General features: G+C 41.4%; 2 protein-coding genes and 1 long non-coding RNA gene across 9 annotated transcripts in view; 2 read left to right on the top strand and 1 right to left on the bottom strand.

The window, feature by feature from the left end:
• The window catches only part of SMG1 (SMG1 nonsense mediated mRNA decay associated PI3K related kinase), a 116,163-nt gene extending 114,030 nt beyond the window's left edge, over positions 1–2,133 (top strand). For all 6 annotated transcript variants that reach the window (XM_032242809.1, XM_032242806.1, XM_032242805.1 and 3 more), the window contains one exon: positions 589–2,133. In XM_032242809.1, coding sequence (XP_032098700.1) covers positions 589–666 — 78 coding nt within the window. In that variant the 3' untranslated portion in view covers positions 667–2,133. The remainder of the gene's footprint in view (positions 1–588) is intronic.
• Positions 2,134–2,330: 197 nt separating this feature from the next.
• Positions 2,331–5,196, bottom strand: LOC116526490. The gene is made up of 2 exons (XR_004258180.1): positions 3,200–5,196; positions 2,331–3,130 (listed from the first exon to the last, which is right to left on the bottom strand). It is a non-coding gene; the product is annotated as an uncharacterized LOC116526490 (long non-coding RNA).
• Positions 5,197–8,098: 2,902 nt separating this feature from the next.
• ARL6IP1 (ADP ribosylation factor like GTPase 6 interacting protein 1) overlaps positions 8,099–14,526 on the top strand; it is a 10,991-nt gene continuing 4,563 nt past the window's right edge. Inside the window, exons 1-3 of one of the 2 annotated variants that reach the window (XM_032242801.1) lie at positions 8,099–8,342; positions 11,198–11,331; positions 12,240–12,359. In XM_032242801.1, the coding sequence (XP_032098692.1) occupies positions 8,307–8,342; positions 11,198–11,331; positions 12,240–12,359 (290 nt within the window). In that variant the 5' untranslated portion in view covers positions 8,099–8,306. The remainder of the gene's footprint in view (positions 8,343–11,197; positions 11,332–12,239; positions 12,360–14,526) is intronic. The other variant, XM_032242802.1, reaches the window with a different exon arrangement.

Here is a 14,526-nt window from a genome sequence, read left to right as displayed (position 1 = left end):
CAGTTTGTGCCATCTTTGATGGTGATAAATTAGGTCATTTGGTCAAGAATGGTATCCTCTTGATGTCTCCATTATAAATGTACATTTTTCTGTGGGATAAAAATTAAGAGACTGAATATCCTGTTTGATAGTTTGGCATCTGTAATTAAATTTTAACATCAGCAACAAATTTTTTTTTTTTCTTTTAAACACTCATGTTCTTTATAGGACCTAGACTTAAACTCTTCTTGGGCAAGATTTTTTTTTTTTGTTTTCTTTAAAGAAACCGTTTTGTCAGGTTTGTCAAAACTGTGAAAGATGTTCCGAGTTAGGGATATTTTGACTTCAGAAACATTCTGGTAGGTTAATGGATTGTGTGCTTTTCAAATCTTTATAACCGTCTGTCTTAGCTCTCTGTCTTTTTAAAGAATACTTGGCTATTGTGCTTTTTATTCTGATAGTTATTAAATTTTATATGAAAATTAAGGGGCTTCCAGGAGCGCGGTAAGTATAGAGTCCTTTGCACATAACTTTTGGCATAGATTGTAATTCAGCAGACAATTCAGAAGTTTTAAATGACTTTCAATACTATGCTGCCTATTTTTACAGGTTGACTATGTCATTAAGGAAGCAACTAATCTAGATAACTTGGCTCAGCTGTATGAAGGTTGGACAGCCTGGGTGTGAATGGTGAGATAGTAGATGAGTCTGGTTAAGCGAGGTCGGACATCCACCAGAATCAACTCAGCCTCAGGCATCCAAAGCCACACCACAGTCGGTGGTGATGCAACTGGGGGCTTACTCTGAGGAAACCTAGGAAATCTCGGTGCACTAGGAAGTGAATCCTGCAGGACAGCTGCACTCAGGGATACTCCCAACACCATGGCCTGCAACCCCAGGGTCAAGGGTGAAGGAAAGCAAGCTCACCGCCTGAACACGGAGATTGTCTTTCTGCCACAGAACAGCAGCAAACGTGTCAGGAGGTTAGCTGCAGAAAGAAATCGGGATGCCACGGAGCACAGAGTGATTTGGAACTCCATTCCACCTGACCCTGTGTGTACAATCCAGGAAAAAACAAATCCCGTTCAGAAACAGAGAAAACTGGGGCCGCGAAGAAATCACAGCCAAGGAAGATTTGATGCATTCAGATTCTCGTGTAACACTTGTTGCCTGGCAACAGTACTGGTTGGGTTGACCAGTAAGTACAAACAGGCTAAAGGCTATGCGATACGAATTTCAGAAATGGACTGAAAATGGAGAGCTATGTAACAGATACACTACAGTGGAAGAACTTATTCTGAAATGAAGGGAAAAAAACCACCCCATCATTCCCTGCTCCTTCCCACCACTTACCCGTTCCCTCTTTACCTAATCTGGAGTAGATTAGCCATCTTTCAAATTCACTTTTATTTCAATCCTTGTATTTCATATACTTCCGTCTTGATGCTGTTAACAACTTCTGATAACATGGAAACTTCAAGGATTGTTTAAAGGTCTGATGATCACACACAAAATGTAATTCTGGTTATTTAAGTCATTTGTGATTCTATCATGTACAGTTTCCAGAATCGTCACTGTGCATTAAAAAGTAATGAATCTAACAGACATTTGATTTAATGTACACTCCCTTTTGCTTATGGTGTGCATTTTTTGGGGAGGTCATTCAAATTTTCCCTCTTATGCGGTAGCTGTAGTTTCTTTCATAGAAAGTAGCTAATACAGTGTAATCTTTTACCTTTTTAAAAACCAGGATAGAGTATCTATTAGAGTTTTACACTGTTGATGGTAGATTAACAATAAAGTGATGTTCTGGTGGAGGTAGACTGAAATTTTTTTTTAATTCATTTTTTTTCATTTGATACTTTTAATTTATCAAGTGTAAATTAAAAGTTCTTTAGTTTACTTAGCATTTTAGTACATGTACGTGAAACATCAGCAAAAATGAGATCCACCAACATCTTTTAAGTTCAGTTATTAGTCTGTGAAGTGCTTTACGTTTTGCACAATTTTAATAGCTTGTTAATCAGTAATACATTATAGTGAATTCATGATCAAGGTTTCCTTAAATTTAGCATTGCATTTCATTACTGTGTAAGCTAAATTGTTGATCCAATATAAAAATCCAGACTAGAATAGGGTTCGTAAAATCACGTATCAACACAAAATAGAATTAAAATCTTAATTGAGTACATTTTCCCTGCATTTTAGAGATAAGGACAGTGGTCACTTTCTAGTTGCCAGTCTTCACAGACAAAAGGTATTAAGGAAAAAGTTCCACATAGCTCTGGGCCTTTTCTGTATCTGATTGCCACTTTAATCTGTAATCTTTACCCATGAAAGAATGTGTTTCAGTATCCGTGCTTTCTTAACACTTTAATAAGTATTGTAGGCAGGGTGGATTTTTTGAAATACTCATGTGTCCGATAGCAAGTTAAGGAACCTAGCGCATCAAATTTTGTTTTCTTCATTCATTTGGAACCCTTATTTTCACAATCAAAACAACCTAGCTGGAATAATAATGCCATATTGTATTTTGCATGCTGCTTTATTTCCTAGAGGCTCTGGGAGCAAATTACATTTATTACATTACCTCTGCTTTCAGCAACATTCTTTATTGTCATCATAAGGAAAAACTTTTATCGCAGTGATGAAACCAGTTCACACTAGTTTATCACTGTAGATAGTATTCAGAAATTGCTTCTTCTTTAGTAAGGAAGATAAATGAAATAGGTGAATTTTATTGCCTGTGTTTTCAGGCTTCAGAGGTACCTGGCACCTTACCCAAGCGAAAACAAAAAACAGCTTTACTTCAAAAGCATGTGCCTCTGGTAAATTATCCATCACTTTTGTTTTACAGTGGTCCCTCCAAGAATAATGTGGCATACACAATGGGTTTGATTGTAAGGCAGATTTAATAGATGACTTCAAAAGCCTGCTCTTTACTGCACTCTGGACAAGACCCTGGTCTGTATAGTTTGGCTTCCTCTGTTAAGCCATTCTACGAGGTGACTTGCCATTTGAACTTTTATAAGAGACCTCAGCAGTTAGACTGAGAAAAGTTAGAGTGCTGTAGTTATGAAGTCATACATTTTTGATAACACAAAATACCTGGGAAAACCAGGGATCCTCTCCTCCCCCTCTCTCTCTCTCTCTCTCTCTCTCTCTCTCTCTCTCTCTCTCTCTCTCTCTCTCTCTCCCTCCCTCCCCCTCTCATTCACACACACTTCCCCCTTTCCCTCCATTCCTCTGTCCCCTCTCCACCCCCCCTTCTCTAAGATTCAGGGGGTACAGAATAACCTACAAACAACCTCTTCAAAGTACCCTTGGAAACTGAAGTTCAATCTTAAGGTTTTTGTTGTCTTTAATTTACTAGAATTGCCTAATTTTTAGTTGATTTCTCTACAGAGCTGTGGAGGCTTAGCTTGTGTAGTTATTTCTCTTTTACTGTTGCTTTGGTATGTCTTGAAGTTTCTGATTATTTTTGGTCATTGAGTTCTTAGTGTAGTTTGCTAGATTATTAAGATTATTTTGTGTCTGACACTTGTGGTGAGTTGTTTTTGAGATCTGTTGAGATTTCCATGTGAGAATGATAATCAGGCTCTTGATCTGCTTCCCTAAATTGCTTCTTTTAGAGCCCAAACCCCAGGTTCAGGGTGAGGGTTTGTAATACAAAGAAAAACTTCCATCACTTCTGCCCTTTAACCTTGCCTCTATTACCTAAGCTTAGTAAGTAGTTTTCTTAATATTGTCCCATGTTTGGTGTTATCTGCATTGTTTTTTGTTTTGTTTTTTAATTGTGGTTGTTCTGACGTGTGAAATTTAAGGAAAGAGCCATTTTTTAAAATGCCGAGCAGGGCAATGCAAGTACAGCCAAATATTAGACTTGATGTGCAATCTTAGGTCCTTTTTAATCTGGGGTATTATAGGCAGTACTTTAAATTGAGAAGTCTTCCTGGCCTATTTTCCTCCACATTTTTGTAATTAACTCTGGGGGCTTACTTGTTTTGGCAGTACTAAAATCAAAGGAGCTGGTTCTTCTTTTCTCTCAATTATTTTCATATGAAAGCACCTACGATTAGCCTGTTAGTCCTATTCAGATACATCAAATACCAGTGAATGCTTTACTATTAGCACATTTAAGTGTGCTAATAGTACACTTTGTTTTACATAGAGTATGCATTTTATATCTTGTTGAGCTTGTAAAATGCCAGCGATTTAAAACTAGGACTTTCCCCCCTCCTTAAGCCAAGGAGGAAGAATTACTAATACAAGTGTTAAAGAAGGTAGATTTTGTTTTCAGTATTTGGGTAGTATTAGAAAGATTTCTCCCACATGGAAGAGCTAGTAAGTGTCCCAAATTTTTCAAAACGTTGGGGAGGGGGAAATTCACTGTATTAAGAAACCCTAAGGGTTTGTTGCACTTCCTGCTTTTTAGGTCTGGATAACAATATCACCATCCTTATTTACAGAAGGGCAAAACTGACTCTTAATGAGAAAAGCTTTATAAGTTCAAGGGCTGCAAAACATGAACCACTTAGGGTCCTTTGCTTTCCATGGGAATTTGGCTGGACTTGGTAGAAAAAGTTGTTTGTTGCGCTAATGTAAAAGTGTCATACAATTAAGTAGATTTTTGAAGATGGTAAACTTAAAAGAATTCTATGTTGTTCTGAAATGCAGACTTTTGGAATGTTTTTATTTGAAAACAGGCTAATAGTTTTTTTCTTTTCTTGACAGTCAAGGTTTCAGCTCCTCTTGAAAGTTGTGTCATTTTCTGGTTTAAATTTCCCTTATATTTCCACCTGTAATGTCAGTGGCAACAACATCATACTTCACTTACTTGTTAATTTACTTTTACCCTTATTCTAAGAGCAAGTTGAGTTGAACTGAATCTTCCTTGTCCTAGTAACACTGTATAAATAGTGGCTTCTCTGTACAAAAGGTTGTAATGCCTCCTGATGGATATAATTTTGTGATTGTATTTAAAAGTTGAATAAATCACACCAGCTTCCTGAAAATGTTCATAATGCATCTTTTGGAAAACAAAAATACATGCCTACTTTGTGCATATTTGCATTAACATGGCAAAGATTGTATGAAATACTTGTTTTTCAGAAAATAAAGGTTCAGTCGCAAAAGATACAGCATTTAAGTTCTGAATTTATTGGTCAAAGTAGATTCTAGAAAACCTGGAACCTTGTGGAACCTGGGTAGCTTTAAAAAACAAAAACAAAAAAAAACAAAACAGGGTCTCCCTGTGTTGCCCAGGCTGATCTTGAACTCCTGGGCTCAAGTTATCCTCCCTCTTTGGTCTCCCAAAGTGCTGGGATTACAGTCCTGAGCCACAGAGCCAAGCCAAGCCAAGCCATGCCATTTTTTTCTGAATAGCATTAATACCTCAAAATAAATAAATAAAAAAAATGAGCCCCACAAGAAAACCCCTAAATTCTCAGAAAAGTAATTATTTTACTCTCAAACTTCTGTTGTATTTTTGAACAGTGGAAATTTTACTTCAATGATAAAATCCTGTTTTAAGGTCCAATTTATAAAGCTTAATTTTGGCAATATTTAACAACAGAATTCCCATAGATCAGTATTGACAGATGCATTCATTGGAGTGTTGAAACCTCTGAAAGAAAATAGAAAATGTCCGGCTTGGCTTTGTATCTTGAAGATTGCATTTGGTGCTGCTTGATGATGTTAGGATTTATGTTAACTGCTTAGTCATCTGGCACATTTCAAAAGATCACATCCTGTCTCTGTAGGAAAAAAACAAAGCTCTAAAGAAAGCTACCTTAAGGGTGGGTGTTTTTAATTATTAGACCAATAGGAAATTTAGTGAGAGACCCTACAGCAGGGCTGTGCATTTGAAAATAGGTATGGGAACACATTATTTGTTAAGTAACAAAAATAAATACTAAGTGAAGAAACTGCTGCTTGAATTGGTTCTGTTTTTTCACCTACCTCCATTCCACATGCTGGTGTTAACAAGTCTTCAGTTGTACGTGGAAAACTTGGGTAAAAATGAGAAGCATATTCTGCGGTAAAACTGTTTTCCCAAAGTAGAAATGCCAGTTTTTGTTGTTTTGTTTTGAGACAGAGTCTTGTTTCGTCGCCAGGCACCAGGCTGGAGTGCAGTGGTGGGATCTTGGCTCACTGCAACCTCTGCCTCCTGGGTTCAAGCAATTCTGTCTCAGCCTCCAGAGCAGGTGGGACTACAGGCACGCGCCACCACACCTAGCTAATGAAATGTCAGCTTTAACTCTAATAACCCCATAGTCTCTCTTTTGGAAGTGGCTATTACTGTAGGTCTAGCAAGATTATGCACCCAGTGTTCAACATGTTCACTAATTATGTGGCTGCAGATTGCCTGGATCTGTCTTTTTTTTTTTTTTTTGAGACAGTTTTTGCACTGTTGCCCAACCTGGAGTGCAGTAGGTGCAGTCAGCTCACTGCAGCCTCAATCTCCTGGGCTCAAGGGATTCCTTTTTTTTTTTTTTTTTTGCAGAGTGAAGAAGAACCTGCTTTTCTCAGACTCCGTATCTTTAAAATCTTTCCAAATAGCGTCTCTGTCAACTGGCTGTATCCTGCCTATAAAACTTCTTTTCCTCAACATTCTCCAGAGTGGCACTTTATTGAACAGTCAGCTTCCCTTGCAAAGGCTTTTATTTTCAAGTGCTTCTCCCTGATTCAGATGCTTCACTCTGCCTCCCCCAAAAGACCCGCAGCAAACCACACCCTTCCATGAAATTCACAATGTCCCTGCCCTTGCCCAGCTCTCTTAGGGTCAGTATGCGGTCTGCAGCTGTGTTCCCTCACATTTATGACTTCTTGAACTTTTAAGAACCTGGTGGTTACTTAAGGAACATTTTAAAAATAAATTTAAATTCAATGGCAGAATACGTAAGAGATTGGAAGTTAAAACCTGGATAAAAGGCTGGAAGTTAAAACTATAGTTAATTCACCTGAAACCTGATCAGGACAACATTTGGCGTGATTCTGTTTGTATCGAAAAATGAAAAATTGGCCGGGCGCGGTGGCTACTGCACTCCAGCCTGGGAAACAGAGTGAGGCTCTGTCTCCAAGAAAAAAAAAACCCACTTCTTACTGCATTTGAAATCCTGGATAGAAAACATGTACAAGTGTCTCGACACAGTTGCTAAACTGCTGACTTCTAATCTAATAGAAGAAAGGTCGTGTCAGAGCTATCCTTTGGGCGGGGCGCGGCAGCTCACGCCTGTAATCCCACCACTTTGAAAGGATAAGGCGGGTGGATCTCGTGAGGTCAGGAGTTTGAGACCAGTCTGGCCAACATGGTGAAACCCCGTCTCTACTAAAATACAAAAATTAGCCGGGCGTGGAGGCGGGAGCCTGTAATTCCGGCTACTCCGGAGGCTGAGGCGTGAGCATCACTTGAACCCAGGAGATGGAGGCTACAGTGAGCAGAGATCGCGCCAGTGTACCCCAGCCTGGGCAGCGGAGCGGGACTCCTCCGTCTCAAAAAAAAAAAAAAAAAAATCCTTTTGGAAAAGGAGCGCGTAGTTTAAGTAACTTAAGCACCCATGTATAATAAGCCACTTAGAGGGCGGTGCATGTTTCACACGTTCTCAAACCAGGCCTGGGTTTTTCCATTAAGGCCTTAATTTCTACTGGGTAGAAGAGAAACATTGCAGCAAAATCTACACAAAGAGCTCTTTTCATTTGTTCTCAAAACCTCACGAGTCGCAAATCGGGGCTAAACGGCTCGGGTGCCTGACGAGGGCACCGGACCGGAGAGGGAGTGGATCCCAGCAGCCTAGGGGCCACGAATAGGTTAAGTGTCGCAGGCCCGGCGTCCCCACCCTCCGCTTCAGGCGGCGTAGCATCTCTCCGGGTAGCCCATTTTTCAGAGAGGCTCCTCGGCTGCGAGAGCCAGACAAAGAGGGTGAGAAAGCGGCCGCGGAGGCCGGAACTGGGGAACCACTGCGGGACAGCGCCCCCTGCGGCGGCCGTTGAACAGCTACCGACTGGCCTGGGTGGGATGTCGCGCAGTCTCTGAACGCTGGTTGGTTACTCCGTGTCCCCTCCCCCTCGGCCCGACACGGCCTCTCTCTCTCCTTCGACCTCGATTTCAAGCCATGCGCTGAACTTCGGTTGGTCCGGCTTCCCTGAGGCGTGAGCTCAGCCTGTCCAATGAGGGAGCGAGTATCGCGGGGGCTGTCGGGAAGGGCAGACGAACTATATAAGCAGTCTGCGGGGCGTTCCCTTGCGCTGTGCTCGCCGTGTGAGTCCTGGTAGCAGGTTTTGCTGGGAAGGTGGCCTGAGCTCACGGAGACAACATCTCAGAGACGATGGCGGAGGGAGATAATCGCAGCACCAACCTGCTGGTGAGTCCTGGTTGCCTGTTCCCCGGGAGCCAAGCGAGGCCGCTGGACGTCCGTGGGCTCCAACACCGCGGCCTCTTCCCTGTCACCCACCGCGGGCCTGTCCCTTCTCTCCTGGCGCAGGCGACAGTGCCTGGCCCTGGGTGTCGACCCCTGACCTTTCCTGGGGACCGTGCTCGACGGAGCGAGGAGGGCGTGTGATTCCTAACCGCCAATAGCGGTCGAGGAGGAAGTGGGAGGCCTGGGGCTGCGACACTAGCCTGGGGTGCCGCAGGGGGCAGAAGGCCTCCTGGGGCCTGGCCAGCGCTTTCGGGGCCCAGGCCCCAGCCGTATTCGGCTTTCCCCGTTTTTGATCTTAACCTGGATATGCTTGCCTTCTTTTCTCCCTAAAACTTGGGCAAGGATGGAAGGTCAAAGGCTACTGCTGAGAATTTCTGTTAGAGCTGGTACAACTTAAAACCGCAGGGAGGCTGCGAGCTCACCGTGGGGAACTGAGAGAGCGGGGTACAGCTGAACAGACAATGGCATGTCTTGGCGTTTGTCTGGAATTTGGAGGTCTGGCGGGGGTGGGGTCAGAGGACGACTGGAAACAACTTGAGAGTAATAAGCGGGGATCCGAAGGAACTGCAGTGAGGTTAGGTATCATAGGCGGATAAATTTCATGTTATGAATTTAAGTGCACCATGTAGGCAGAAAAAAAATATCCTTGCATATTCTCGGTTACCCTTTCCTAGTGACTGCAGGTCACACACCAGCAATGAAAAACGGAACCAAAGAACTTAATTTGGGGCATTTGAACTTCCAAGAGCCCAGATGCTGGCCAGTGACGTGACTTCAGGGCAGTTTTGATTGTGCATGATTTTCACTTTATATTTGCCTTTAGAAATGCTTGCTTTGTTCCTTTAAGCACACGCCTTCTAACATAGTTAGTTCCCAGCATGGTTCCTTTTAAGAGGATTAATTGAAGCACAAAGAAGTTGCTCATGCCCTGTCGAAATGACAAATCCTGGGCTAGAGCTCTTGCTTTGCAGCAGAGCAGTATAACTCTAAGGAAAGCAAAGCCTTTGGTCCTGGGTTTCCTGGATGCAAATAGGTTAACCTCTGTTTATCTGGTTCCTCTTCCGTAAAATGGGGATAGTAATAGCACCTTTTTTCGGGTTGTTGGGAAGATTAATTGAACTATAAATATAAAATGCTCAGCAGAGTTCCCACACGTAGTAACCTCTTCTTTCATAAGTATTAAGCATGGAAATAAAGTAAGAAATACTGAGATCAAAAGAGTGGTCAGAGTGGCACAGATAGAGCGTCTTTGTTAAGATTAAGTGTCTTTGTTAAGATTAAGTGCTTTATTCTGTCATTTGCATGCTTCCCAGTGAATGACATTTATAGAGACAAGGTCTCAGGCCAGGCTAGTCCCAAACTCTTGAGGCTCAAGCAATCCTCCAGTCTCTTCCTCCTAAAGTGCTGGGATTATAGGCGTCAGCCACTGCCTCCAGACTCGTAACACAGACACTTGGATTTCTTATTCTAATTTTTTCTTCCTTTATCAAAACCAGTTTTCAGGGCTTTTGCCACATTAGCTCATCCTAGAGGTCCACTTTCGGCTGTCAGAGTCATAGAGAAATTTGAAGTGTAACCAAAATGACCTCCTAAGTGGTAGGAAACACTGTACTGAGGAGATAAATTGAGCCTAAAATGCCACTTTAATTTAGTGAAAGTAGTTTTCCTTAATTGTGCAATGGATGCCAACATCTGAGTGATTCCATTACACAAAGAGCTATTTTAGAAATTGAATGCTGTTCAGGGAAAGTCTCTCCTAATGGACTTAGAAGGGTTTAAATCAATAAGATGACAAAACGGATCAACTCTAACCATCTGAAATAAACAAACCTAAAGCGATTTCATTTTTGTTGTTTTTTTTTTTTGTTTGTTTGTTTTTGAGACGGAGTTTCACTCATGTTACCCAGGCTGGAGTGCAATGGCGCGATCTCGGCTCACCGCAACCTCCGCCTCCTGGGTTCAGGCAATTCTCCTGCCTCAGCCTCCTGAGTAGCTGGGATTACAGGCACGCACCACCATGCCCAGCTAATGTTTTGTATTTTTAGTAGAGACGGGGTTTCACCATGTTGACCAGGATGGTCTCGATCTCTTGACCTCGTGATCCACCCGCCTCGGCCTCCCAAAGTGCTGGGATTACAGGCTTGAGCCATGGCGCCCGGCCTCATTTTTGTTAATACTCTAGGCACTGCCGCATGATTCCCTGTATGACTTTAAGAAAGTAAACTATTTTGAGCTCACTTTCTTTGATTGTAAAATGAGTCTAATTATCCCTACCTTGTGGCTCTCTATAAGGATCAAGTTACATCATGTATGTAAAGAATAGCCCAGTGCTTAGACTAGAAAAGTGACCTTTAAAAGGATATTTAGGCTGGGCCTGGTAGATCACTTGAGGTCGAGAGTTCAAGACCAGCCTGGCTGACATGGTGAAACCCCCATCTGTACAAAAAATTAGCTGGGTGCGGTGGCATGTGCCTGTAATCCCAACTACTCGGGAGGCTGAGGTAGGAAAATTGCTTGAACCCGTGAGGCAGAAGCTTCATCTTGCCACTGCGTTCCAGGCTGGGTGACACAGCGAGACTCCAGAAAACAACAACAGTAACAACAAAAAACCATTGGGTTTTTTTGTTGGTTTGTGAAAAACTGCAATTGCAGTTTTTCACAAACCAACTAGCTTTAAAATGGCAATTTGGTTAAGAAGTTATTTTTATGTATTTGGAGCCTTAAAATAATTGAATTTTGTGAACCACAAAAATGTTGAGAGTGGTAAAACAATCGCTTTAAATGTTGGTGGTATTTAGGCTGCAGAGACTGCAAGTCTGGAAGAACAGCTGCAAGGATGGGGAGAAGTGATGCTCATGGCTGATAAAGTCCTTCGATGGGAAAGAGCCTGGTTTCCACCTGCCATCATGGGTGTGGTTTCTTTGGTGTTTCTGTAAGTGAACTATCAGATTACTATGGGTTGTGTTTCTTGTTAATAAAAGCCTTTTAATATAGCTTTCATTTGTGGGCGGGCCTTAAGTCTTTTGTAATATATAACCCAGAAAGAATGTGTTTTCTCATAGGCACGTCTAGTTTCCAGAATTTGTAGTACTTACATAAACTTGGTAACCTAAAGCACTTGGGTCAATCAGTGACTCTCAAACTTATTGTCCTCAAGACCGGATACATGTGCAGAACATGCAGGTTTGTTACATAGATACTACATGTGCCATGTTGGTTTGCTGTACCCATTAACCCGTCATCTACATTAGGTATTTCTCCTAATGCTATCCCTCCCCTAGCCCTCCCCCCCCTTAACTCTTAAAAACTACTGAGAACTCCAGGCTGGACGCAGTGGCTCAGGCCTATAATCCTACCACTTTGGGAGGCTGAGGTGGGCGGATCACAAGGTCAGGAGATGGAGACCATCCTGGCTAACATGGTGAAAGCCCATCTCTACTAAAAATACAAAAAATTAGCCAGGTGTGGTGGCACACTCCTATAATTCCAGCTACTCAGGAGGCTGAGGCAGGAGAATCACTCGAACCCGGGAGGTGGAGGTTGCAGTAAGCGGAGATCGTGCCACTGCACTCCAGCCTGGGCGACAGAGTGAGACTCCACCTCAAGAAAAAAAAAAAGTACTGAGAACTCCAAAGAGTGTTTGACTATTGATATTTACTTAACCATTGCAGCTGTGATATCATCATGTCACCAAGCCTCTGGAAAGCCACTTGTGAAAAAATTAGAAGAAAAATGGCAAATATCTCTGAGAAGCAGCGGATTAAGTGAATAAATTAGTTCTGTTTAGTTAGGAATAATAATGACTATGTTTTTCTAAACTTTATTAATTTTTTTTAACAGGATTATCTACTATCTAGATCCATCTGTTCTGTCGGGCGTTTCCTGTTTTGTTATGTTTTTGTGCTTGGCTGACTACCTCGTTCCCATTCTAGCGCCTAGAATTTTTGGCTCCAATAAATGGTAGGTAGCATAATGATTTGGCAGTCTAATTTCTGTGTAGTTACTGAATTTGGTGGCTGTGATTAGTATGCTGTAAATAAGCAGAGATAATTTTCTAACCTCAGACACCTAAGCATTAGATTTATTGCTTTTATGTGAAGAATGTCTTAATTGATTTGAATATGAACTATGAATTTTCTGTACTCCGTAGTTCTTTTATGGTAACTATACATATACATTTTTACATTTCCATTGATATTTAAGATAGTATAACAGCTGGGCGCAGTGTCTCAGGCCTGTAATCCCAGCACTTTGGGAGGCCGAGGCAGGTGGATCACCTGAGGTTGGGAGTTTGAGACCAGCCTGACCAACATGGATAAACTTTGTCTACTAAAAATTCAGAATTAGTCAGGCATGGTGGCACGTGCCTGTAATCCCAGCTACTCCAGAGGCTGAGGCAGGAGAATCGCTTTAACCTGAGAGGTTGTAGTGAGCTGAGATCTCGCCATTGCACTCCAGCCTGGGTAACAAGAGGGAAACTCTGTATCAAAAAAAAAAAAAAAGATAGTATAATAAATTCACAAATTATTCTCGAATGAATACAGAAAAGGAAACTGGCAGATTTTCATTCACATTCATTCAGCAATTATTAAATGTCTACTGTGGCAGGCACTGTTAAGTACTGTGAAATATTTTGACTTTTAAGTAGATTGTGTGTTAAGGCTGAGATACTTAGACAGTGAAGCAGTGGAATTAACAAAGTGAATACCACGTGTTTCTGAAGTTGTTCAAACTGGATACACATGGGTTGCTGATTTTATTTATACCATTCTTAAATGGTTGCTTATGAACTCCTCAGATACAGTTAACTGGATAAGGATCATATTAAAAGTATTTGAACTTCCCTGTAGCATGCTGAATTTTGATTCAAATAATCAGCCAAAATAGATGTTAGAATACATTTTTTTTCTTCTCAGCTACTATTCTCCCTTGGCTTTTATTTTTTTCTATTTGGTTAGTATTCTATTTGTGCCTTTGGTTGGTTGTTTCTCAGAGGATAGCAAGTTGCAAAATAATTCTGTAAATATAATAATTTTAAATGTGGATCTTATGGATCTTTAGGAACAAATTCAAAGTTTGCTTTTTACCATATAATTAACAATGTTTGTTTAAAGTTGTTTCCCCCGACAATAGAATGGATTTGTGTTAGGAACTATCCTTTGAATTGTTTTTCACTTGTGGTAATGAATCAATGCCGTTGGCTTTTTTGGGCAAGTTTCTGAATGTTCAATGTAACAGTTAGCAAAGGAAATAAACCACTGACCTTGGCCCTCTTAGCCAGATGGCATTCCAATCTGCTAATTTATAACTCCTAGAGGAAAGTTTTCAGAAATAACCACTGATCGTTTCATGTTGTGCCTCAGTTATTGATAGAGCAAATTTTGTTGCTTTTTTGATCTTACAGGGGAAAAGAACACTCTTTTGCATAGCCACAAACAAGCCTTGACCATGGGCAACAAATAACGTCTAACTGTTAAAAAGAAGTTCCAGGGCTCAGCAGAAATCCCTCTACTTTATCTGTCACTGCAGTTTTACAGAGATGAGGGCTAGAGGACAGAAGGCAACACATGCCTCAGCACAGGGCCTATGTAATAATAGCAGCCATTATAGCTGTGTATCGAAGACAGTGCAAGGGCAATTCAAAAAAAAAAAATAGAAACCAAGAAAAACATTATAAATATAAAAGGTTTTCTTGGAGGGTCTCTTGTTGGCTTTTTACTGCTATGTTGTACGTTGATTATATTTTCTTTCCCTAGGACTAAATTTATAAAGAAGAATTTAGATTTGAGCTTACTGCTGCCTTGTCATCAAATGTGTGGGGCCCAGTTGGGGGTGTTACGTGTTAAATGCTAGTAGTTAGTATGTTACTGAAGAGTGTTCAAATACAGCTGTTTGGTGGGATTCTGATAGGTATAGTGCAGAATTTATTTGGATCTAAAAAATGATTTAGGAATACACGGATTTCTCTATGGCCCATAGAAGTCATGAGTCTTTTACTACCATTAAATAAATGTGGCTGCAGGCCAGGCCAGGCGCGGCAGCTCATGCCTGTAATCCCAGCACTTTGGGAGGCCGAGGCAGGCAGATCACCTGAGGTCGGGAGTTTAAGACCAGCCTGACCAACATG

Source organism: Sapajus apella, unplaced genomic scaffold (genome assembly GCF_009761245.1).
Source record: "Sapajus apella isolate SASKATOON/1434 unplaced genomic scaffold, GSC_monkey_1.0 scaffold51, whole genome shotgun sequence".
NCBI classification, from domain to species: domain Eukaryota; kingdom Metazoa; phylum Chordata; class Mammalia; order Primates; family Cebidae; genus Sapajus; species Sapajus apella.
This window is presented reverse-complemented; position numbering and strand designations above follow the sequence as displayed.